This window comes from Ixodes scapularis, unplaced genomic scaffold (assembly GCF_016920785.2).
Source record: "Ixodes scapularis isolate PalLabHiFi unplaced genomic scaffold, ASM1692078v2 PGA_scaffold1__304_contigs__length_218370807, whole genome shotgun sequence".
In the NCBI taxonomy this organism is placed as follows: domain Eukaryota; kingdom Metazoa; phylum Arthropoda; class Arachnida; order Ixodida; family Ixodidae; genus Ixodes; species Ixodes scapularis.
In genome coordinates this window covers 207,041,868-207,068,948 of record NW_024609846.1, presented here as the reverse complement: position 1 = coordinate 207,068,948, position 27,081 = coordinate 207,041,868, and the positions used below count along the sequence as shown (strand labels likewise).

The 27,081-nt window shown below is 48.0% G+C and overlaps 1 protein-coding gene across 1 annotated transcript; it reads right to left on the bottom strand.

Moving 5' to 3' along the window:
* Positions 1–6,004: 6,004 nt before the first annotated feature.
* Positions 6,005–26,756, bottom strand: LOC120838678 (monocarboxylate transporter 12-like). Its single transcript, XM_040208696.1, has 4 exons — positions 26,633–26,756; positions 20,835–20,978; positions 10,026–10,916; positions 6,005–6,183 (listed from the first exon to the last, which is right to left on the bottom strand). The coding sequence occupies exons 1-4, from the start codon at positions 26,754–26,756 to the stop codon at positions 6,005–6,007; spliced, it is 1,338 nt and encodes a 445-aa protein (XP_040064630.1).
* Positions 26,757–27,081: the final 325 nt, after the last annotated feature.

Genomic DNA, 27,081 nt, shown 5'->3' with positions numbered 1-27,081 from the left:
CTAAGGTAAGTAGATTCATACAAAAAGAACAATAAAATTTCAAACCAGTAAAAAATTATTGAACATATCAAATATGATACACTGGGCTTTTCTCCTACGTCCTTGCCAGCTGCAGTCTCGTGGCTTGTGGTATTCAAAGAAACAGTTGCGTCGCTTGCTCAGACTCGAAGTTATATTGCATTTCGCGTACACAACTGTGCTAAATGTGTTCACGCTGGGCACACAGTTCCTGCATCGAAGTCGGTTGCTCGCCATAGTTGGAAGATGCCCAACCCCGTCTTTTCGAACGTCATCTTGGGGATGATTGACGTGAACTACCTCTTCTTCATCGGAGGCGAAGGCAGACTGACCGGCCGTCCTCTTGGCGCATTTCCAGTAGAGATTGGGCTTTCTGATAAACTGGCAATGAAGGTTCTCACCTTGAGCGGCCGCTCCTTCAGCTGACTGATGGCTTTGGCGCCTGTCAATATTCCGCGCATTCACGACACAGATGAAGATAGCATGATATATGAGGTATGTGTACCAGCGCCTCGACCGAATGGTATATTTGTACAGCAACACCTGATAATTATGCTGGTTGATCCCCCCCCCCCCTAAAACTGTTGTACATACCAACAATTGCCGGGCGTGTGATGTCAATGTGGAGTTTGGTTTTACGGTCATACCGTTTTACTTGCTGAATTGACTCAACAGAGACGAAGTTTGACACTAGGGTGACAGCTTTCCTGTCAAACCAGCGAACTACCACAATTTCTTTGTCATTGTCAACTCTGTAATCATGTGAGCCTTGGCCAACTTTTCTCAGAGTCTTCACATCCTGGAGTTTGCAGTCTCTCAACCGATTTTGCCTCAGAGTTCCAACGTACTGTATTCCTCTCGTTAGCCATTCAACAAGGTTCAAAGAGCTAAAAAAATTGTCAGCTGCAACCTTGAAGTCTTCATTTGAACGTATTTCAGAGCAGATGCTCAGGACAGTATCACCCCACGTCCAAAAATGTAGTTTTCTTTGGAGTGGCCTTGGTATACCTCGAACTGGTAAAGGACACCGGTTGTGCCTGCCCGTCCCCAAAGCGTGAAACCCCACGGCGTCGGTTTGTTTGGGACGTACTGTTTTAGCGAGCTCCTTCCTGTAAATAACACCATTATCTCATCCACCGCATTGAACTCTTCTTGTTCAATGCTCTAGAGGTTGTGCTGGAATAATAAAATCCAAGGGGTAATACTCCACAACTTGTCCTCCTTCGCTTCTTTGGTGGTTTCCATGTTGTTTACAACATGCATGCATTGAATCAGCTTCAAGAAACGATTTCTCGACCTCTTGTCAGCGATAGCAGAATACCTTGTCCTATTCTCGCAGTAGCACATGACGTTCGGCATTTTGTAAGCCCCATTTTCAAGTATATTCTAATATACTGCTCCAGCTCTTGCAGAGTTGTGTCAAGGAGCTGCCGTATTTCTGCGTACTGTACACATTTGTTTGCTCCAATGGCATAGTGAGCATGTCAGTACTTAGAAACTGGCGGAAAAGGAACAATGGTGAATCTATGGCATCCGGCTCAAAGAATACTTTGGAAAATTCAGCATGACTGTTTTGGAGCAATTCCTTTCGCCATTTGTTGTATGGACGAGAAGACGAAGCTACAGATGGTCCGAAGGAATTTTCTACAGTTTCTTCATCATCACTTGTCTCAGAGGGCTCAGCCGCGGCGGGGGGACTAATTTTCGTCACTTTCCGACAGATCACTAAAATCGCTGACATCTTCGCCGGCGACGATGTTGTTCAATATGTTCCTAACTTAGGAACCTAAAATTAGAAGGAAAAAATCAATAAAAAGAACGGTTAAAACCTGTGCCATTCAAAGCTTTACAAAGAAAACGTATCGGAATTGGTACAAAAATTGTGCCATCAATTATGATCCACTGTATCGAAAATGATACGCAGAAATTTGAAGCAATGTTACTAAGCGGACGGGACTCAAAAACAACAGCGAACGGAATAATCTGGTTGCGCAACACTTTCTGAGCAAAAAACAAAGTGCCGAATATAGGACGGCTTACTGTTTTTCGAGTAAAATGACGCCGACGGTATGCCTTCGAGCGAGCTGCTGCGTACGGCCATCTTGCTCTAGCTGCCACCGGCAGCCTGGCGGGGCCTTGCTGAACTTCCCAAATCGGAAAACTCTGTCAGCGTATTAAAACCGATACTGCAGGCTTTGGTCTTAGCCATAGAGTTATTACAATAATAACTCTATGGTCTCAGCTTCACGCAATTTATTGTCACTTTTTGAGTTATCAAACTCCACGTAGCAAATATGATACGCTGGGCTTTGTGGGGTATTTAACAACACAAGACTAAGAATTATGTTACCTTTAGCCGGTTACTGACTAGGAATGCAGATATTATTGTAACCTTTGCTGCTATTACACGCGCGGAACGAGCATGGGGCAACATGGCATTAGTAAGCTTATCACTGCGTGAATCTGAAACCGAAACTGATCGAGAGCATGCTATGTGGTGTTACTTTAGCTGATTACTTTCATATCATGTTGCCTTTCAAAGCGTTAGATTAAGAGAGGTGTCTAGCCGGCCAATTTAAATACTCAGAACAACTGTACACTAATAATACTTGCAGATACTTTTTGTATTCATCAACTAAACAGCGGCAGTCACTTGCCTAATCCTTGTCAGAACCGGGTAGGGCATATATACGAATCGGGTCGGTAGGGTGGTCAGAGTAGAGAGTCGCGGTGGTGTGGTGTTGCAGTTGCTTGTGCCTTGTTGTACTGTTGATATGTATGTGCCCGTAACAGTGTTCGGTATCGAGGTTGGTGTGTGTTGGCGCATGAGTTGTCATAGGTGCAGCTGTAGAGCCTCAGGAGAGTTAGTGAATGAGCATTTTTTTAGTGCATCTAGCGGTTACTACTACACCTCCTAGGTGGCGCAAGCTGCCGCCTGATTCAATAAGCTAAGTGTTGTGAAGTCCTGTAGCTATTGATTACAAACAGCTGGCTACGGTCCAGCCGTCCAGGCTCTGCGGTCCACTGGGCTCCCTACGTGCCTCTCAGATTGAAAACAATCGTAATAATTGTTTCACTCGGCCACCTAAATTATTGTTCTGTGTCGAAGAGCTGCGAAGTGCAGGCAGCAATGGATAACCACGTCGGTTGAGGTAGGCCCAAACAAGAAGAGATAAGGGAAAAAAAAGAAAGCGGGGCGTTGGTGCGAGTTGAACGCCTCCCGTCGTGTCGACGAAGGTGCCCAGCGATTCATCGCCGCAAACGACAAGCATACGTTGTCTTCAATAAAGTCAGCATACCCATTCCTCGCGTTACGATTTCTTTTTTGACCGTTTTCCGCCGGCGGTAGAAATACAGTCAATCTAGCGAGATGCCGTCGGGTGCAATCGCGACGATTCCGGCAAACACGCTGCCGTCCTCCCCGCTGATAGGTACGGTACCGGTGTTTAAGGGCGGATGTTTAGAGTGTCTGGTGGCGCCTGGAAGACGTCGAATAGGCGTATGCGCCCTATTCTCTAACTCGGCCGAAAAGCCGTGCTGTTCGCTAGGCCTTACCGGGGAATCCGAGCCTCGCTAACCGTCCACCATGTTGCTTTTGGGGGTAGTCAAATTTGACTACCTCCTTTTTAACTACGTGTGAGGTCGTCACTTTTACCCTAGGGGTCATTATATATGGGACAACTTTTTACCACCCCAAAGGTAGTCACCTATGGCTACCTTGCTTTTTAGAGTGTACCTTTCAATATGCTCGAAAAAACTACGCGTTCCTTCACCTTTGTAGGGGCATATATGCACAAAACACGAAACTTGAAATTAGAAATAACAAAATCACATAACACAAGTCGGCCTGCATCGCAGCTAATCACTTGTTCAACGGTCCCACTACACGTTTTTAGAAATAAAAGACAACCTCCCGACGTCCCCTTAGCGTGGCTGACGCACACGTCGTACCTTGCTTCAAAAAGTCGCACCAGAGTCTCTGTCTGGGCCTCGCTCTCCATTTTCGTTTCTTGAACCACGACGACGTCCAGGTCTCTATAAATAAGCGATTTACCTGGTACTGACGACGTTTGGCACATAAGCCTCGCACGTTTAACGTGCCTACACGTAATGATCGCTCAAGGTTCATCAACGATTGAGCGGGAGGCTAGACAAAAAAAAAACAGGTAGGCTAGCAGAAAAAAATACTTTGGACCGTACGCGCCGTAGAATGCAAACGCAAACAAAAAGAAACCGTATATCCGCAATGCCGTAGTTACCGAGACCACTCACAAAGAGTCTTTCCTCCGGCGATCATCCGGCGGGATACGCGGCTTCACCGTGACCCGACCTTTCCTGGGTCCGAGCGGTTCGAGCGTAGGCCACGCTAGGTTGGCCTCCTGGCCAGTGCCGTCAGGTGTTGCCCCTGGCTCCCTCGGTCGCTTTACCGTTTGGCAGGCGTCCATTTTGGAGCCCTGTTCGTCTGCCGCTCCTGCGTCGCCGCTCTTACACCCGGGATTGCTGTTCACTGTTGCAGGTTGTCCGCCTGCGGACAGCGTTTGTTCCTCGGGCAGGCAGTGGTTGGCTCTCTCTTGGCGCGCGTCTTGACCTCGTGTCGTCCTCTCAGAGTCTCGCGCTTGTGACGCTGCGTCCTGGTTGTCGTCGTCCTTGATTGTGGGTGCCCCACTCTGTTCTATCGGCAGCACGTCGCTTGGAGGCGACCCTCCTACGGCTTCCTCCGCCTCGACACCGTCCATCAGGTAGTCGGAGTTGTCCTCGACCTTACGGTCTCGGGCCATCGAGGCATACGTTTTGACGCAATCTTCTGCTTCATGACCGTAGCGGTGGCAGTCGGAGCAGCGGGGAATGCGGCAGTCCCGGCGGATGTGGCCCGTACGACGACAGCGAAGGCAGAGCGGAGCGGGTCCGGGCATCACGACAAGGACCTTACACCCTTCCAGGCGCATCTCGTGGGGGAGGCTGTCCACGGTGTAGCCTTCCTTGAGGGTCATGCGTACACTTCGGGTGTTAGACTCAACAGCCTCAAACCCCTTCTCCCGGAAGAAGTCCCTGGTTATCTCAGATACCTTGCCGTAGCGCTCCAACTCCTTCTTCACCTGGCCGTTGGGAACGTCGTACGGTACCCAGTGAAGCTTGAGCTTCACTGCAGTGTTCGCCGGGTCGATGACGAGGCAACGCCCCCCCCCCCCCCCCCCCTTGATGGTCAGCTCCTTCACGTCCAACAACCTTTGCTTCGTCGCTAGCGAGTGCAGCCTTAGCATCCAAACGTGGTTCATCTGATGTGGACCGGCTGAGGCCAGGTCCTTCAGCACTTGCAGCCGCTGCAGCTCGTCACGAAAGTCTTGCACGCGATACGGCCTTCCTTTCACATCACAGTGTAAAAATACAGCGTTCGTCACAACATAACCAGTGGGAAGTTGGGGCAGGATAATCTTGTAATCTTCAGCGTTATCAACGACAGACGTACCACGGCCTTACGCGGCCGTTTTTACCGCTCCGTCGGAGCTCATGGCACACACGTCCGTACTCGGCAGAGGCCGGAAGTGGAATGAGGCCGGAAGTGGAATCAGACCACGAGCGCGCTACCTTCTTGGTCAGCTGCGCTCGCGGCAATATTTTCCAAGCGTTGGGACGGGCAGACTATAGTTAGGATTGCTTTGCTTTTCTTGAATTTGAAAAAAAGTTTGAGGGGTCAAAAATGCAACCGTGTCTCCTTGCGGCCCTTATATGAGAACAGGTTTAAAATGAACCAGGAGGAACTGTCAGGATGTGCAAGTTTATTACAGAACTGGGAATGCCGCTGCCGCGACTTGCAGTGGTGTACCGGATCACTAAAGTGACAGAGAGTCTGACACATGTATGTCTAGAAATATTTACAGCTGGATGATGCTACCTAGGTCAAGCTGATACTGGCGCGATGACATGAGCTGTAGAATTGTCACGACGGAACCGATCATAAGTTATAGCACCAATGCTTATTTTGAAATCAAGTCTTCGTAGTGACCGCTGCTTTTCCCGATTCAACTTGCACTTGGGCCTTTCTTCTGCGTTGCGCTATTTTATTTATAAAGAACCTTGCCTCCCAGATGAGCACGTAGATGAGAGATAAAATTGCCATGATTAGCATTACACCGTCGTAGGATCCATGCTTGTCTCGAAAGTATCCTGCAAAAACAGGAATAGGATAATTCTCAACATTTTCACTTCTGCGTCTCGCAAGTCCAGGTAGACTCGCGTACGGTATAAAAAAGCTCCGGCGAACTCGTGTCTTAGAAGGCCTGCCGCACAATCTCAGCCAGAAAGCTCAAACATTATCGAGGCTTCAGCGGCTGTTCAACTTATATCGTAACTCCCCACTGGATCAGCTGTCGCCAAGATAATGCTGATTTCAGCGCCAAATGTATACGTTCCGTACTCTCAGACAAATAGAGGGTATTCTTACATCCTTTGCCCCATAAAAGACACCGCAAAACTTCAGTTCGGTGTACAGCGCCCTATAGTCGAATAGACGGCTCCAAATTTTACGAGGGGCTTGATAGCCGTGTTGTACAACTTAATAAAATAGCTAATATACGTGTTACTGACTACAAAAAAAAATAGTCGGGGTTTTCTTGGCCGACAAAACCCGACTATTTTTTTTTGTAGTAAGTATTACTACCTAACTGCAAAACCTGAGTGTTTTCTTTCTGTGGTCTTTGACACGTACTTTAGCTATTTAATAAGCTATATTGCACCGTTATCAAGCCCCTCGTAAAATTTAGGGCCGTCTGTTCTGCTATAGTGCGCTGTACATTGAACTGATATTTTGAGGTACAGGACAAAAAGATGTGAAATAACACCCTTTTTTTTCTTTTTGTGAGTGCGGGACAAAATCGGAAGAGTCAAGTGTGACTGAAACCAAATGGAGGACAGGTTGAGCGATCAGTCTTTTTGGGCGTTTGACAATGAGTTCGCGGGACAAATTACGAGAAGCGCGTTTTATTCTATTTCACTGAACACTGCTACTACAGGTGTTACCTTGGAAATCGTTTGCCGTACAAGTGGAGAATAAGGAGAGAAATCGGGCAGCCGCTGAAATGCCGCTTGTTCATATCCTAGCCTCGACAATAGCTCAGCTTCCTTCCGTCAGATAGCACTGGAGGACCTCGTGGCCACGCGCTCGCCTAGGCTTCATTATACAGTCCGCCAATGAACACATATCAGTATCGCCCCCTTTTTAGTGAAATATGAGAGGCTATATTTTCTCCCCGGATTAGTACTGTACAAATCAAACTCACTTGTGATATGCACGAGGCACATTTAATATGTCCCTATTTAGCCTGAACGACTACGCAACACTTCTGAAAAAGTGCTGCATCATTCGTTGCCGTTCCAGCGTAGACGTGGGAGGCATCTTTTAAGCTTCTCTACACTAACTTATAGGCATAAAAAACACATACTGTTTGTTTCTAACATGCACTCTAAAAAACGCGTCTATTCTTACACCCCTTGTTCCATATAAAACACCTCGAAAACTCAGTTCCACGTAGAGCGCGCTGACGTTGAACCGACTGTACCAACTTTCACGAAAGCCTGCATAGCCGAGTGGTACAACTTATTAAAACAGCTAATGTACGTTTTACTCACTACAAAAAACAATAAAAAATCGTTTTTTATTCGCCCTGCTGCAAAACCTTAGTTTTTTTTGTTTTGTTTTGTAGTCTTTGATACACACTTTAGCTATTTCATAACTTATATCGCAGCGTTATAAATCTCCTTGTAAATGTTAGGCCGTCTATTCGACATGAGTGCGCTGTGCGTCTAACATAAGTTTTGGGGTGCGTTATATGGAACAAAAGGGCGTAATCACCATCTTTTTTATAAGTGTAGAGCCACTTTTGATAATATCCTATTTTCCTAGACATTTATGCAGGCATACTTATATACACAATACCTCAGCCACTCGGGTTCTTTTAGTAAGTTTTGCACATGAAGAAAACGGCGTTACCACCTAATGATCATTCAGTCTTAGTTGCAAAAGGGCGCCCGTGGCCCACTTTGGTCACTAAATATGCGTTACGATTGGGTCATGATACCAACCGCCGTTCTCATTGCTATAGCTGATTGAATGCAACACCAGACGGTGGGTTTGTTGAATAACATCCACGATGGCTGGTTTTAGGCAAAGATAGCTTTCACGTATCCATGCATTTACTTGCGTGGATACTTCACTTTCAGTCTCATGTATGATTAACGTAGACCACTAGCTCATTCAATGAGACCACTAGAGCTTTCAATCATCTGTTCATAATCCGCAGAAATCTTGATTACAACTTTTTTTTTTTTTAATTAAACAAGCGAGGCACCGCGCATTCTGCGACGGAAGGGCGACTGACGCGAAGAGGAGCACTATTGCTGCTTGTGCAAGTGTTGTGTTCACGAAGGATACCTTCGGGGACACAGCAAGCAGCAGTAGTGATGCTGCTCGTGTACTGGAACACACGTTCACGGCCTGGGAGAAATTCGAACTTTCCGATTTTTACAGATTTTCGTAAAGGAAAACCATTTTCGGTGAGATTCGAACCACGTACATTTGTGAGGCAGCCACAGCGTTGGCAGCACCGCCACGCACGCGGCAATGTGACACGTGTTTCTACACATAGCTGTATATTCACAAACCGAATAACTCTATAAAATGAAGTTTAAATGAAACTGAGTGGTCTTCTAGTTGGTTTGGCGCTGTGACACCTCCGGGAGAAAGGAAATAGTCCAAGCAGAAAGATATACTCTTTTTGAATTCATACCTGTCCATGCTTGCGCGAGGCGCATAACGGTGAATAAATTTTGATAATGGCCCACTTTTTTCTCAAATACAAGTTTATGAGACGGCCGCGCTCTTTAATATAAGTATAGCTATAACTACCGTTTAAGGACATATACGCAGCAACCGTATGCAGCAGCCACCTATTAAAGACTTACAGTTGTCATGCAAAACGTAACTTCTAAAAACGCTATAGGAAACTCTGGAGGCCATCGGCAAATGTCATCGCAAATTCTAATTGTTTCCCTAAAATGAAGGCCATCATATTAGTGAATTACAGCATTTGATGCTTGACATGATCCAAAGCATGATACAGCTAACTTCATAAATTAATTTTCTACGTTAGCCGTAGAGAACCTGCTTACGCATTGCCCTGCTTTCATCCGCTGCCACAAAATATGACCCGCCAAGTTAGATCGCAGTTACCTAAGGAAAGTACCGGGTGTTCGTGAGAAATCCGATCCGTGCTTTTCGCACTGCAAACATAAACTAGACATCGCGGAGAGCTTAAACTCCGTCAGAACGTAGCCCCACCCGTTAAAGCAAGATGCTAAAAATTCAGCACCAACCGTCATCTTATTTAAAAGTTATAAGTGATTTTTTGAAATTTTTAATGAGAAAATGGATCCCATTTTAGCCCGTTGGCGGTTTCTGGCGCCATAAAGCTCTATATATTTGAAAGCTCCGTCGGCCGCCATTTTTTTATTGAAATTTTCAGAAAATCGCTTATATCTTTTGAATAAAATAACGGTTGCTGCTGAAACATCGGCATCTTGCTCGAACGACTGGGGCTACGTTTTGACGGAGTAGGAGCTCCCAGCAATGTCTAGTTTATTTTTGCAGTGCAAAAAGCTGGGTCCGAATTTCTCACGAACACCCGGTATATAAAACAAAGACATCTCCAGACTGTCTTAGGCTATCGAGCGCTACTGGGCTCAATTGTTGATTGAACAGTATTTTCGCAAAATTGCATTACCCTGTAGTAGTGCTTCTGCCGTTGGGGAAGATTAAAAAGTGTTACCTGGTCAGACTGTGCTACAGTAGTATAAGCATGCCTTTCCACTTGGTTCTTATTCAATTCGTTTCGGGCGCAATACGTCTAACGATAATTAGATGAAACGAACGGACATTAGGAAAGGAGATAATAGCCAGCCTATTTGTCTGAAGTGTGATTATTCATTATTTGTTAAACTACTCAAGTACTTACCAACGAGCGGGGCCCTCAGCCAGCTGTTGAGCGAGCTTACGACACCCAAACCACCGATCATAATTGGAAGAGCCTCCACACCGAAGTCCAAGATGAGCATGATGGTCCCCAAAGACATTCTTAAGCCGATGCTTGCACCCAGCAGGAACGAAGCGGCCACAAGGGCGGGCAAACCGACGCCGTAAACCATGAAGACAAAGCCGATTCCTTGCACGAAAAATCCGAGCCCCATTATGCTATTCACGCTTAGCAAACCAGCGTCCACAATCCAGCCGTTGAGCGCTCGCATGACGACGTCGCCCACGCTGAACGCATGAAAGAGGTAGACGGAGTCTGCGGTCGAAACTCCGCGATCTTTTGCAAGGTCCACCACAAGCATGACGAACACGGCGTATGACATGTAAGCCACTCCGAAGGACGTGGAGTCAACCCAGAACCTGAGTGTGAGGAAGTTCTTTGCGGTGTTAAACAAGCTGTTGTCCGTCTTAGCATTGGTAGAGAGAGATGTCTTCGAGGGCTTTGTCGTGCCGTTGTTGCCAAATTTAAGGTTGTTAGCTTTGCCATCATTTGTGAGAGAGACATTCTGGTCGGCATGCTGCAAGGCCTGATTGCTTACGGGTCTTGGCGTTAATCGTTGGCGGGTTGGGTCTGCCCACGGTGGGCTGCGAAGGATGATCGCAGCGGGGAAGGCGTTCAGGGAGATGGAACCAAGAATGAGCAGGGCTCCTCGAACCCCATATTCGGTGAGTGAATGTTCAATTATTGGTGGAACAAAAAAAGTGTTTAGTCCCGCTAGAGTGTAGAATACGCTGAACGCCGTGGCACGTCGCTTCTCGAAGTACTGGGCAATGACCACGTGCAGTCCCACCATGAGGCCAGAAAATGCAATACCTGAAAATGTGGAATAAATTTTTAGCGATATTTGTCGAATGAAGGTTGTTTAATTTAATTTTTTAAGGTAATATTTCTGGAAAGAAATAAGGTTTATAGTATATGGCAACACACATAGAAAGTGAATAGGATACCCTCTTACAAAGATTTATGGTCGCCATTAACGGTGGCTTCCTCCTCTCCAATCTACCCCACTTTTTTCTAGATTTAGTTGTACTCAAGTTTAAACCACGGACAACTTTGTGGGAAGAGCGTTGAAGGGAAACTGAGTAATAATTTTAAGATGGAGGACAGGGCGAGTTGGCTATTCATACTGGTAATTTACAGCGCACAAGAACCATTCACACTCAACCAAGCACACCAGTAAAAGTGAGTCACTCATTCAAAGCTGAATGAGTGATTCTTTTTTTTTTTTTCGTTTTACTTGTTCGCATGTTCGAGTGTGAATTGTTCTTGGGCGCTGCAAATTACAATTATGCATGACCCTTATTTAGTACCTCGAATCGTGGGATGGTTGGCGCAAAAGATGTGGCGGTATTCCAAGGAGTTTTGGAGATCGTCATTGGTCGTTACTTTGAAAACACCTACAGATAAACTTAATTTATGCACTGACTAGATAATATTACATAGTTTTCTTTTTATATTGGACACCGTGGTTTAATGTTAGATATAATATTTCCAGATTTAGACATTTTAGTAAATCTTAACAACTCGTTAATGTAGCGAATTTTCCAACCTTGAGTTGCTTTCGCTGTTTTTGCGTTTACAATCAAACAATATATGCCTCCCTTGAAGGCTTGTTGAAATATGAGTTAAAACAATTACTCTACCTTTCTGTATAAATAATATGTAGTCACATCCCTTTTGTACGGGCTAAGGGTAATGCATTTTTTATGTAAAATATCTGGACCTTTTTCGCACATATCATCATACTAGCGCGCAAGTGACGCACCCTCGAACCCTTGCATTTTTTTCTTGCCTGCTGACACAGGGTATGCAACCGCCAAGAGTGGGGGCGAAAAGGCTTAGAAGTGGACGTCGAGAGGAGTTAGCTCCGAGTGTTTATTTTTACTGTTTTACAGTTTCAAAAATCGCCGGTTGTCTGGCTATCACTGCATCGTAATCGGGTGCACGAATTTTATTAGGCATAATACTAATAGCGGAAAGTGTGCGATGAGCACAAGGCGCTGCAGCGCAAGTATGGCTGCAATGTTATTGAGCTTCGCATGTTCCCCGAGGGTTTTTACTTATTAAGTCATTCGATTGCGATCGTGAATGCGGTCACAATCATCGTCACGTTTATGCGCACGACTACTTTATCTAAGGCAAGCGCACCGATTCCAACACGGTGCCGGTGCTCCGATAGGTTATCACTGCAAGGTATACAACTACCCCATGACATCGTAAGGCGGTGGTTTTCAAATGGGGGTCCGTGAAGGCATTTTATGGTTCCGCGACGCCTTGCCTCATCACTCATTCCCGGCAAGAAAAGTTGTCTTGTTTCTGGTCAATAAGAAATGTTTCAGTTTTCGGGGGAGCTTTCTCTCGTATGTATGTCAATAAGAGCGGTCTACTTCACACTAGCCCTTTGGTATATTCATTTATTAACTCATTATTAAATTAAACCTATACCTTTGCCCTCCCCTCACCACAAAATGGCTCCTCCATCATATCCACCAATCCACAAGGGGTCCACGAAACATCGATGGTTGAGAACCACTGTCCTAACGGTATAATAATGTCTACGTGCCACAGCTCACGATGCAGCTATGAAATGCCGAGAGCGTACCTGCATAGACTACATTAAACTGCTCATATATTCCTGTGTTGTGGACACTCAATGAAAACACTCCATCGTCTCCGTCCTCGTTTTTTTTTAGGAGGGATGGCCTGTCGTAAGTCAGCTCCATTCAACCGGCCAAGTTCCAGCCACACCCAGCATAGCCAAGTTTAGCCAAGTTCTCCCCACACCGAGAACGTTGCTGAACCCAGACAGCTGGGCTGCCACAACCAGCTGGTATTTCAGGTTTCAAGCCACTAGACGGCCGCGGGGGCGGCGCCAATCTCACGATGGCGGCGCCCTTAAACAAACGGCTATACCGCCTAGTTAGCGTCGACTGCGGTATCAGGCTACCTGACTGCCATGCTACATTGCCTAGATCCTAAGATTGTTTGCAAGAGTAGCTATAACACGCACGCCATACTCCCCGAATTATTAACAAATAATGTGTCCATGGGCTGGTATCGACGAAAACGCCACGGAAACCGTACTGAAATGCGTAACACGTACTCAGATGACAATCTGTACAAAATAGCAGATCATTGACTAGAAAGAGTTCTTAACTGCAAAGAAGAAACGAAGCTCTAAACGCGAGGAGACCGGAATCGAAATCACGATCCCGGTGATTATGTACCCGACACTTTATAACTGCGCCAAATAAGAGACTTGAGAGAAGGAAACAACCCGTCTACTCGCTGTTCGACCGCGAGCGCCAAACGCCAGCGTCCGGCGTCCGTGTTCCTACAGTGAGCCGAGACAAAGACGGCTAGCTTTGCGTTTGTATATTAATCATTCCAGCGAAAACTCAGGACTTTGACGTCCCCATGCGCTCTCATCTGAACGAACGTAAACAAACTAGACCAATTAGTCATTTCGTTGTGCATGGCTTCTTTATCCCTAGGGTAAAGAAGGTATATTGCCCCGCGTAGGGCCGAGAAAGCAATGCGCAGTCACCGACTTCTACAAGGTTCTCGTTTATTCTTGCTCCGGACGTAACTTCTGTCATTTATTTCTGCTTTCTTGTTTTACAAAGCGCGTGTTCATTAACGCCCCAAGCGCGCAACGTCCGAGCCTTCTTTGCCGAATCTTAGAGATGGTGACGCACTCTAGATAAGAGGCCACCCGCGACCTTGTCGAGTCAGCCTCGCTCCAGCGTTTGATCCTGCTCTTTCGCTGCCATCGACGCCTGCGACGCTAACGCTCTTCTTTTTTATTTTGGGCCCAAGTTCGCCCCATTAAACGTTTAGTTTACTTCAGTTTTTGTTGCCTTATCACTTGTCATTCGTGACATTTTGGTGGAGGTGCGGGGCAACGCGTGTCCCTGCAGCGTACCCCTCCGAGGGCCCGCAGTGCAAGTCCAACACCAATCCCACGTAGACCCAACGAAGAGATTACCGAGACCCGAGTAAGTCGCCGCACCCAAGGCCTACACCCGGAATGCGGACTTCTGCCAACCAAGACCAAGCAGCCAGCGAGGCCGGCGATGGACCACCAGTCGTCGCAGACCCCGACCGCCTACCTGCCCGTCGCCCAGCGAACCCCAACGACCTTCCATGGCAAGACCCACGAGGACATGGAGGACTGGCTTCTCCCCTATGAACGTGTAGCACGCCATAATGGATGAATCACTGAGCAGCGCCTCCAAAACCTATACTTCTCTTTGTAGGGTACCACGAGGCAGTGGTTCGAGAACCACGAGGCTTCACATCTGTATCGCCGGCCTGAAGGAGACATTCACAAACCAGACACGACTACAGCGAGCTGAAGACCTCCTGCGAGTAAGGACTCAAGGGCCCAACAAAACGGTCACCACATTCGTTGAAGAGGTCCTCTGCCTGAGCAGCCGCGCCGACCCTCAGTCCACCGAGGAGAAGCTGCGCGTCCTGATCAGAGGCGTGAAGAGTGTCATCTTTGGCGGCCTTGTTTGCAACCCAGAAACTGCTGTCGATAAATTCGTTGACGAAGCAACTAACACCAAACGTGCCCTGTCGATCCGAGCCAGGCACTACAATCGATCCGCCGGCTTCGATGCTGCTTCGGTGATTGCATGGTCGCCACTTTACCTAGGCAGCCTCGGTGTCGACAAGCTTCGCCAGATCATCTGCGACGTCGTTCGGGAGGAAGCGCTGTCCACTGCCGATCGCCCAGCCTCGCTCTCCATGACCGAAGTAGTGCGAGCGGAGGTGCAGCAAGCCTTCCAGCCGTAGGCACCCGTCGACCTGCCACCACCGGAACAACCAACGGTGAGCTACGCCGCCATGGCCCGACGACCGCCACCTGCGGCCCGTCGACCTCCAGCACCACGACGACGGGACGCACCAGCACAGCCTTACCCCCGACTCCGCGACGATCGACCTCAGTACATCCGGCGAGCACAACCGGCGCCCAGGAAGACCGACGTGTGGTGAACGGCCGATCGGCGCCCGCTGTGCTACCACTGCGGTGAAATTTAACGGACCACATCTACTGGCGATGCCCTTACCGCCAGCTGGGCCTACGAGTGTTTGCGCCCAACGACCCTCGACTACGTCTTGGAGAGCGACTTCGGGACATCGAGGACTACCTCCGCCGCTCTTCCTCTCCTGAGTCGTCTCCCCGCCTAGGATTTCGTTCACCTTCTCCCCGACGCTCGCCATCGCCCTTCCGCCGGTTTCGCCGAGACTGCATGTCATCCATCGTTTCCCGTCGGGAAAACTAAGCGCTGCATTGCTGGGAGGTGGTGTTGCCGAACCCGAACGATGCCAAGATCCTCCAAGATCGTCGCAGCCCTCTTATTCTAACGCCGGAACGCTCTGAAACGACGTTTCTGTAACAGTCCCGAATAACCTCAACGTTTTCATCGACGGCCACGGCGCTACGGCACTCGTTGACACCGGAGCAGACAACTCCGTTTTGAGTGGGAGACTCTCTCGTCGCCTTCGGGAAGTTACAACGTCGTGGGACGGAATGCAGATACGAACCGCTGGCGGACATCTCGTCACACCTGTCGGCAGGAGCACTGCTCGCGTTGAGATCCACGGTAAAACATTCCCTGGGAAGTTCGCTGTCCTGCAAGACTGTTCGAGGGACGTCATTTTTGGAATGGACTTCTTGTGTGAATACGGCGTGATCATCGACCTTGCGGAGAACAAGCTGACGCTTCGGAAACCTGTTCCATTGACGGAAGATCTCAAAGCGACATTAGCTGCAATGAGAGTCCTTATCAGCCACGTAAACCTGCCGCCGCGGTCGACCGTCTTGGTGCCCGTCAGTACCGAAGAAGCCACCGGCAGTGTAGCACTATTGGATGGAAGCGTCCAGCTTCTTCTTAGACGAGGGACTGGCATTGCAAGAGGCGTAACCGAGCTCCCGGATGGGCGTACCGCAGCTCTTGTCCCCAACTTCCGGCAAGAGTCTCAGCACCTTACAAAGGGTACAGGTGTTTGCTACGCCGAGGAAATTCAAAACTCTCCCGCGATCGCCGTGATCTTAGAAGACGCTTCGCCGACGCAGCACAAGAGAACCACGCCGTCAGAGCTCAACATCGACCCGTCCTTTCCAGCCCCACAGCGACAACAGCTGACTTACGTTCTCGCTTAGTTCAGTGAGTGCTTCGCCACATCGTCAAGGCTACGCCAAACAGCGGTTGCAAAGCATCGAATTGTTACTGACGATGACGTACCCCCTATTCATCAGTCACCGTACCGAGTTTCAGTGAAGGAGAGGGAAACCATTCAGAAAAAAGTCCAAGAAATGCTTGACGACCATATTATCCAGTATTCAAGCAGTCCATGGGCCTCTCTAGTCGTGCTGGTGAAGAAGAGAACGGAACTCTTAGGTTCTGCGTGGACTATAGGCGGCTGAACGCTGTTACAAAAAGAGATGTCTATCCGCTCCCCCACATAAATAACACCCTCGATCATTTACGCCACACCCGATACTTTTCGCCGATAGACTTGAAGAGTGGCTACTGGCAGATTGAGGTCGATGAACAAGACCGCGAGAAGACTGCCTTCGTCACGCCCGATGGACTCTACGAGTTCAATGTGATGCCCTTCGGACTCTGTACGGCGCCGGTGACTTCGCAGTGGGTCGTGGATACCGTGTTAACGGGACTGATCGAAGTGCCAGAGCTGCCAGGTTTACCTGGACGACGCGGTCGTATTTTTGCACGGCTTCGACGAGCACTTAAACGGCTTAGGGTCGTGCTCCAGGCCATCAAGACCGCAGGGCTCAGCCAACGAAGTGCCGCTTCGCCTACGGTGAACTTAAGCTCTTTGACCATGTCGTCGGTAGCGAAGGGGTACGCCCTTATCCCGCAAAGACATCCGACGGAGCCGAAGTTCCTCGACCGTCGGACAAGACGGCCATCCGCAGAATCCTGGGGCTGTGCGCGTGCTACATGCGCTTTGTTCAAGATTTCGCAAAAAATTCGGCGCCCCTCACACATCTTACGAAAGACGCCGTGAAGTTTCAATGGGCAGAAGAACAAGAGCGGACGGTCAACGAACTGAAGCGAAGACTTCAGACACCTCTGATCCTCGCACTTTTCGACACACTACGCCGAAACCGAAATTCAAGCGGATGCAAGTAACTCCGGACTTGGTGCGATATTGGTACAGATACAGGAAGGCACGGAGCGGGTCATTGCCTACGCAAGTGTGGTAGTGTCGAAGGAGGAGAAAAATTACTCCACGACAAAAAATGAATGTCTCGCAGTCGTATGGATGATCACAAAGTTTCGTGCGTAGATATACGGGAACCTGTTCCGCGTGGTCACACACCACTACTCACTCTGTTTGCTTGCCAATCTCAGAGACACTTCAGGACGCCTTGCTCGATAGAGTGTTCGACTCCAATAATTCGAAATGACCGTCGTCTACAAGTCAGGACGGAAACATAGTGACGCCGACTGCATGTTCAAAGCCCCCGTCAAAACGTCACGCCAACACCGACGACAATGTCGACGAGTGTTTCCTAGGTGCCGTGGACACCGACGACATGGCAGGACTTCAACGAGACGATCCGGAGTTGCGCGCCCTGGTTGAGCATCTCGAATGACGAGAAAGTACCATTCCTCGTGTCTTTTCACGAGCCCTGCCGACCTTCGCTATTCGACGAGTTGTCTTTATAAGAAGAATTTCGGAACCAGTCATTCGGCGTGGCTTCTGGTAGTCCCTACCAGCCTTCGAGAAGAGATTTTTCAAACCTGCCACGACGATCCGACTTTAGGATACCTAGGTGACAGCCGGACACTATCCCGAATACGTGAAGAATACGACTGGCCCAAGCTTCCAAAGACCGTTCATCTCTACACGCGATCGTGCCACGAGTCCCAGCGACGCAAGAAACCACCGTCAAAGCCAGTAGGTCTGCTTTAGCCGATTACCCCTCCCACCAAGCCGTACCACCAAATTGTAATGAATTTGCTCGGTCCCTTCCCACCGTCGACGATGGGAACCGGCTGGATAATTGCAGCCATAGATTATCTTACACGTTACGTCCAGACGAAAGCACATTCGTTAAGGGCTTCTGTCAAAGTCGCCAAGTTCTTCATCGAGTTCATCGCCCTCCGGCATGGCGCCCCCGAAGTCCTTATCACAGATCGAGGGTCATCGTTCATGGCGCAGTTGACCAGGATATCCTTCGTCTGAGCAACAAGGACCACCGTCCAACAACTAAATACCATCCGCAGACCAACGGGTTGACGGAGCGGCTCAGCAAAAGAATCGCCGACATGGTCTCTATGTACGTCGGCGTGGAGCACAAGACCTGGGACGAAGTGCTGCCCTACGTCACGTTTGCCTACAACGCGGCAGTGTAAGAGACCGCAGGAGTGACGCCTTTCCATCTGGTGTATGACCGGAAGGTGACGACTATGCTAGACTCCATGTTGCCGCACAAGCCAGTCGACGAAAGGAGCGAGGACGCCCAGGTGGTTGCTCAACGGGCAGAAGAGGTCTGCCAGATAGCCAGACTACGAATTCAAGACCAGCAACACGTCGACGCCGGCCGGTACTGTGTTCGCCGGCGTGACGTCCACTTTCATCCCGGGGACAGAGTATGGGTCTGGACACCCATTCGGCGACGTGGGCTCAGCGAGAAGCTTCTCAAGCGGTACTTTCGACCCTACAAGGTTCTTCGCCGTCTCGGGGAATTAAACTACGAGGTACTTACCGACGGAACTCGACCATCAAGACGACTCCAACTGCAACCCGAACTAGTCCACGTCGTGCGCCTCAAGCCGTATTGCGAACGATGGAATTTTGGACTCTCGTCAAACTGTGAACCATGAACTATGGCTTGCGATTCTGCTGTCCTTTTGTTGCGGATTCGTGTTTTCGGTTTGTGCTGCATGGAGACGATGCGCTTTTAAAGGGCATAATGCCGCGCGTAGGGCCGAGAAAGCAACGCTCGTTCACGGACTTCTAGAAGGCTCTCCTTTATTCTTGCTCCAGACTTTACTTATATCATTTATTCTTGCTTTCTTGTTCTAAAAAGTGTGTTTTCATTCTCGTCCCGAGCGCGCGACGCTCCAGCCTTCTTTGCCGAATCTTCGAGATAGTGACGCACTCTAGATAAGAGGCCGCCCGCGACCTTGTCGAGTCCGTCTCGCTCCAGCGTTTGTTCCTGCTGTTTCGCCGCATCAACGCCTGCGACGCCAACGTTCGTCTATTTTATTTGGGCACAAGCTCGCCCCATTAAACGTGTAGTTTACTTCAGTTTTCGTCGCCTCATCACATGTCATTCGTCGTGCTTATCGTGCTTTAATAGACCCGTTTCTAAAAACTGCCCTCTGCTGGGAGCTCCGGAATTCCTGCACAAGGGCGGTCTAAAACCGCAAAGTCACGGCATCTTTATGCGCTTTGTTTTGCTAGAAGTCAAAACAGACCCACAGAATAAGGAAAGAAGCGCAGTGACGTTGTACTTTCGACGCTATTTGATTGGCTCCTCAGCTCCTTGCGTTAGGCGAGCTCCGTAGTTCGTTATCTTATGGAATGGCTGCAGGCACGTTCTACGATGTCAGTTGTTCCGCCATTGTGCAGTGGTTCAGAGTTTCGACCTGTTAATAATCGGCACGTGCCTTTCGAAATGGGTCTATTAAACATTGGTGAAACAAAACGAAGCCTATTTTTTTCGCAAAACAATCCACCTTTTCTTTCGTGTTGAATCGAACGTTTCAATAACAACGCTCAGGCGAGTCCATCGCTGCGCTTTATTTTTGTTTCCTTTCCAAAGCAACGAACGCGAGCGTTCAGGGATTTAGAGGTCGCAAGCGGACGTCCGGATTTCAGAGGTATCTAGTGTATACGCGTGCTTCTCTTCCATTTACGACATTGTAGCATCTGAGAATGAGACATGTACCTATAGGTGTGTGCGGTTCATTTTACAGCCATTAAATAATCTACGTTAATAGAGTATCCACACTCAATTTGCCCATTGTCTCGTTGGCGCCACAATTATGTTCTATTGCTCAGGGCGGACGCAATTAACGATACTGTTAGCGATTCCTAATTGCGATTTCCCGAGTTTTATACAGGGTGTCAAAAGTGCAATAGATTTTTGGAAGACAAAAAAAAAGGTTTCCTTCGATTTTAAATTAAGAGTCAGAAAGTAATGAACAGTAAGTAATCTTTTAGCAAAGGATGGCAAAATCAATGTTACTCTGAAACTTAGCGTCCTTTAGTAGCTCTAGATAATTGAGCAGAGGCCACTTGCTGACTTGAGAAATAATATTCAAAAGCAACGAATTCGAAAAATGCAAAGATCAGACGCGACTGTTTTGTGCAGCTTTCACCTGCATCTTCCGTGTGCTATTTATTTTACGCTACGTCAATACGATAAGTATAGATGGCTTAAATTTTTACCAATAATCGCTGACTCCATCGCTAAGAACCCACAACTTTTAGCAGCTCAAAATGATCTACACACTACAAGAAAAGTGGTCTCTATAGAAAACAGCCCAAAGAAACTAGCCTGAATTCAATTGTCATTGAAGGCTTATTACTTCCTTCAATTGTCATTCAAGGAAGTAATTAAACTCTTTTTGCCTTGGGGCAATGGAAGTTTAATTACACAGATACAACTATGTTTATTCTAGCAATCCTGGAGCCAACGAATTACGCATCGCGAATACGTGCACAATGCCTGAGACCTACCATTAACAGCACCGTAGAAGCCAGTGATGAAGGCTACGTTGGGTGCAAAATAGCACAAAGCGATCGCCACGGGGCCAAGAAATGAGCATCCGAGGAGCACAGCACGAGAGCAGGAACGTCGGCAGATGAAGCCAAACAGTAGATCTGAAATAAAAGCATAGTCTTCTGTAAACCGGAAAGTAAAAATCTAGGCTACTAAGGAGATTTTATTTGTCCAGTCATCGATGAATAACCACAGTCATTAGGGCCAAAGCTTCTAGATAACATGGCACACTACGTGCTTCTTACAATTACCACAACTGCAAGTTTTAGGAAGCTAATGGCGACGCAGAGCATCAGAATCAGCTAAGAAGCGCATTTTGGTCCCGCAGATGTCACTATGATGACGTCTAAATGCTAAGTTCACGTGCTTTGTTTGTTGTAAGCGGCGTTGGTGTATGCGGGAGATCGCATATAAAAGAATCATATGCGCTAAACTAAAGCTTTGCTCAAAGTAAATTTAAAGCATATACTTACAGACGCAATATATACGACTGGCATAGTTCCTCTAAAATTTATTCTGTTTTTGCGTAGTAAGTCCTCTTTAGTTTGTGCTAGGTAGGTTATAAGAGTTTTCAAACCCAGAAATGGGAATATTTTTTTAGTTATTAAGTGACATACTCGTTAAGCAAAACATGTCTTAGTAACGCGGTGTGAATGTTGAACATCAACATTTCCTCGCCTGAATCTGAACACATGTGAAAAAAAGCTCGACACATAATTTCATTTTCTAATTCCCTAGTTTATCAAGGGCTCGAGAATTCCGTCTTTAACAAAATAATTTGTGGAAGGGTTGACCGAGTATTTAAAGGGAAACTCCGGTTGAAAACGAAACCAAAATAACTGATTTCGCTTTAGTGGCACGAAATATGATCCCAGTAGAAATCATAAGTCAAGGTAAAGCCTAGCAGCTCTGTAGCATGTGCCTAACGGGTTAGCTTTTAGTCGAGCAACACTGGGCGACGCTTACCGCAGCACCACCTGACGTCCCGTCACAGTGGTGCTGCGGTTGATTCCGCCCGTGGTACCGCGTACTGCAGCACCACCGTAGCGTCACATCGCGGTCGTACAGCTGATATCAGTGTAGCCATTCTTCTCTAGCAGATAGCTTTGGTTTTGCCGTACACAACCGAAATCAAACTTTGATCCGTAATAATATTTTTAAAACCACACAAAACTGTAAAACTACAAACAATAATAAAAAAGTTCAGCATTTCCACTCTCATGAAGAAGGAAGACCAGCGCAGCTGTACTCCATACACTGCCGCAACGCGCAAGCCCCCGATTCCCGCCTCTTGTCCGACACGCCGCCGATCGCGGACACGTCCCCGGCGAACCAGAGTCGGTCGCACACGGCGCACGTGACGCCAAACGGGTTCCCCACGAACTCCCTCCGGAACCTCGCCGTCGCACCTGGGAACGGTTCAGCCGGCGTGGAGTGCAGTCGTCGCCCGGCCTCGCGCTTGCGCTTCGCCTCCGTGGCACGATGGTCGTGCGTGGCGTCGGCCCGCCGGCGCCCTTTACATCGCTGGTTGTGTTCTTGGCGGCGGCTTTCCAGGCGAGCGACGTGCTTTTTGACAAGGGAATTTGAAGCGTGGACGCAGTGGAAGTCGAGGTGACAGCGGCTTTGCGGCGGTTGCGGACCCATTCGCGCTGCTGCGTACGTCGCCGCTGCTTCCGCAGCCTGTCTCCTTTCCCCGAAAGGGCGCGCGGCCGACCCATCGTGAGTCCAAACCGAAACTGATAAGAGCGTAGGAAACAGCGCGCAAACAGACGAGGACGAAGAAATAACGTGGCGAGCGCTGCGCGCGTTACGTGTGCTTTTCTTTATTGTCGTCTGTTTTTCGCGCTGTTTCCTACGATGAATTCCCACCAACGCGCCAAACTATCAATTCTTCTATGACAGCTAGAAAGGTTGCCGTCATCTATGAGCGACGGCGGAAACCACACTGGTTGTGTGCTTGCCGCCGTCGCTTATAGATGGCGGTAGCTGTCCAGGTAGGTTTGTGTCGACATACCGGACACGATCCTGGGAAACCTAGCCCTTAACACCTCCGCTGTAATATATATATATATATATATATATATATATATATATATATATATATATATATATAAACGAACGTATGCAGATGAATGAACCGTAATTAATTCAATGAATCAAAGAATCAAAGTTTTCAGGGACCTGCCGAAAGCCAAAAACGGCGGAGCCAGGATTTGAACTCTGGGCCTCCCAATGTCCGGTCGGGTGTGCTAACCTCTACACCCCAGGCCCAGAGTTCAAATCCTGGCTCCGCCGTTTTTTGGCTTTCGGCGGGTACCTGAAAACTTTGATTCTTTTATTCATTGAATTAATTAGGGTTCATTCATCTGCATATGTTCGTTTATATCCTCCTCGGAGACCACGTACGATGGTGTGAAGTGCCCGTGTTTTATATATATATATAGCTTGTAATTTAGAGACACTGACTGAGCTAAAAACAGTCATTGTCCCTAATTTGAAAATATTGACCGGAGTTGCCCTTTAAGCAATAATCTATTGCGAAAAAGTTGCCGATTTTAAATATTATTCATGATCTTCGTCCAAATGTTTCTTGATGTAATTGTGGTACGCCCTTTACATTCATTTCATCTCTTTCTTGCATCTCTTGTCGGCGTCAAGCATTTCAGGTATAACGAATGACTTGCATTCCAGAACTCAACGCTTCTATTGTTCGTTTCAGCTTAAAGGGGCCCTGCAACCACTTTTTTACTGATTTTTAATTTCTACCGAACTGAACGCGCTGAACGTAGTAACTTAGTAAACTTTTTTTTTCTTTTTTCAGAATTCGCTTCATATTAAAAGCTATAGGCACATTAATCATTAATATTACAAAAACAAGCGAAAAATAAGAATCTTCATGACCTCCCTGGTCCTGGCTTGGGTGGCCAATGGTAGAGGCGAAGCGACTGACCGATCGGCTGCGGCTCACGTTGATGGCTGTTCCCCCTGCAGCCGCGTGCACTTTAGCGGCTCGTTGCTTGCTTCAGCCCTCCACCGCGCTTGCTGGCATGAATTTGCCGGGTCTGTCGAACTTGGAGCTTCGAATCCTCGATAGACATACGGAGCTTGGAGTAGTACCGTACGAGGACATGTGGTCACGCCACGCACACGCGCGGCTGCCCGATGGACCTGGCGTAGCCAGCCTAACCGGAGTTGTCCTTGCCCGCGAACCGTGGTGACTGACGAATGGCGGGAGCAAAGGGGAAGACGGGAAAAGGAGGTGAGGCTGAGCAGAGGGAGCTACGCAGGAATAAGAATTGGTTTGGGACGCTCACATGAATTCTGTATACTTATAATGCAATTAAATGCAAAGGTGCAAGCGAGCAGGACATGAATGGCGAAAATAATACCTGGAGAAGGGGAACAAGAGGGACAAAGGACAAACATAAATCTCTAAACGCAGCTAGGTGACTGGTGAGCGACCGAAAAAATCCGCCTGGTCCGGGTATCGAACCCGGGACCTCTCCGTTACAGGTGGAGCGCTCTACCAACTGGGCTAACCAGGGGTTAGACGTCAGTAGAGCAAACGGGTTTTATCAGCCGCCACCAGTCTAACACCAACAAGGGTGAAGCTTCCAAATTTAAGGTTATAATTATAATGCAATTAAATGCAAAGGTGCCAGCGAGCTGGACATGAATGGCGAAAATAATCCCTGGAAAAGGGATTATCCCTTCTCCAGGAATTACTTTTGCCTCGGTATACTTCTTCGCCTACGCTGCGTCCCAACAGACACTCCTCAGCGTCGGAACGCGCTGGCGAAGCCTCTTGGCCCCAACTCGACGACGCTCAAGTTCCGTACAAGCCCGGGCGGGTCTCCCATGCTTTCGCAAGGAGACAACTTCGTACTTCCGCTTTTTGCAAGAATGTGCCGCCGGCGTCGTGCGTCGTCTGCTGGGATCCTCGGGGCATGGCCTCCGATATCCCGAAGAGAGCGAGCTTCGGAATCATACGAGGGGCGCCTGCGCAGCCTGTTCCACCGCTTCCAACGCACCGCTTGGTGGCGGGTATGTCGAAGGGTCATTTCCTGTTCCCGTACTTTTTAAAATGCATTTGTTTCTTTTCTCATCTAAAATACTTGACAAAAAGTACTTTCATAAATAATTGAAACAGTTTGCGCCTCTTAGATTTTGTATTTTGATTAAAAAAAGCTTTTAAAATCTCTGACCAATCGTAAGGCAGGAGCTGACCAGGGCCCACAACGTCACGAATTCGTCACTTGCCGCACTGATATTCCGTTACTCGCTCCGTGCCCGCTGGGTTGTCCGAACCACAAGAGATGTGGAAACCGCAAAATTGGTAGCAAAAAAAAAAAAAAAAAAAAATTGTTCTGTGTATGTTTATACAGCCGGAAGTTAGTCTGCCTCAGTGGGCGTCTCGTGTCTCAGCTGTAGATGAGCAATTTAGCCAGTGCTGTACAACCGCTAACCTGGGTACTTTAACGTGCACCACACAGTAGTGACACACGACCGCACGCCGGTACGATGCTTATACAGCCCGAAACGGGCAGGGGTGGGGATTGAACCCAGGTTACCTGGGTTCTGCAAAATTAGTAGGCGCTTAAATGGGATTGCAGGGCCCCTTTAAGTCGAGACGCAGCCGACGCTACGAGGTAACTGAACCAATCAAACAGCGTCTAAAGCGCCAGTCACTAGCCCTTTTTTGTTTTGATTGGTTCAGCGATCTTCGAACACGTACATAAACATGACAGACACAGTGATGGGGCGCTTTGGATGCTCTCTGATTGGTATCATCAGCTCGTAGCGTCGGCGTCGACTGTACTTTGGGTAAAATATAGTATATCGCGACAGCAGCCACTGGCCGCTTTTACGTGGACATGCATGCTGCAGTAGCGTATCGAATTGAGACGGAACCAGTCACACGCGCCCTTTTCTTCTTTTTACAGCAGAGCTGTTAAGGGCTAGGTTCCCCAGGATCGTGTCCACCAGCAAAAAAATGATGACACCGAACTCTGGACAGCTACCACCATCTATCAGCGACGGCGGCAACCAGACAATTGGTTGCCGCCGTCGCTCAGAGATGGCGGCAACCTTTCTTCGGAGGAAGAAGAACGGGAGCGGAACGAGCCGGCGATGTGCTCAGCAACGCGAATGGTGCCGCAACCACCGCGAGGCCGCTGCCGGCTTAAGTTCCACTGCGTCGAGCGCTTCAGATTCCCTTGCGAAAGAAGAGCAGATCGCTCGCTTGGAAAGCCGCCGCCGAGAACAGAAGCTAGAGCTGCGCTGCTCTTCCTTCTATACACCAAAATTAAAAAGCTGAAAGTTTTTCTCTACCCAATCGAAATCGTCATTCTCGATTCGATGCGCTACGGTCGCATCCTTATATCTGCGACATCTAACAGCTGAAAATGTACAGCTACTTACTTCATACAAAAAAAAAACTGTATAATGTTTCGCTATCTGGATTCTGGTACTGAAAATATATCTGGATTCCATCAGCATTTCAGTTTTTCGGAAATTATTCTTCTGCCTGCAATCTAGATTTCATGTTCCAGAAACAATTCCAGGTTAGACTTTCAATTCCATAATCTAGATAGTGAAAAGTTATACTGGGTTTTTCGGTAGGTAATCATATTTACGCTTCTAACCACGTCCTGCGTTGTGTGGCATTTTTATTGGCAAATACAGCAATCTTCTTTTCTACCTAGCGATATGAAGCTTCTTAAGCTGTCTATTGTTGAATATCGAGTACACTTACTGGCAAAGCTTGTGACGACATCGAAGATGGTCAGCGGCCACGTTGCCTCCTCGCGGGACACTTGGAATGTTTCGATGATACCGACGTAGACGATGCCGAAAACCCTGAATCCCAGGCTCCCCATGAACAAACACAAGCTGCATGAAAGCACAATGATCCAACTCCATCGGGAATCTAGCCCAAAGACTGGATGCCTCTTCAGAGATTCCATGACAGCGACGTTCTGAGACGGAACAGTTCCTAACTAAGCACTTCTGAAATAAAAAGAAAAACAAAACAAGCAATTAGGTTACTCTGTTTTGACCCTTTTATTTGCGTTGTAAAAATCTCTCATGTTACCTGTGCTCGGGCAAATGTAAGTTGTTCAGCGTAAAACCTCGTGTACAAGACTCGCGATTATTTTGTGCACAAGAATTATGAGTGTCAAAATAAACGAGACTCGTACTTCA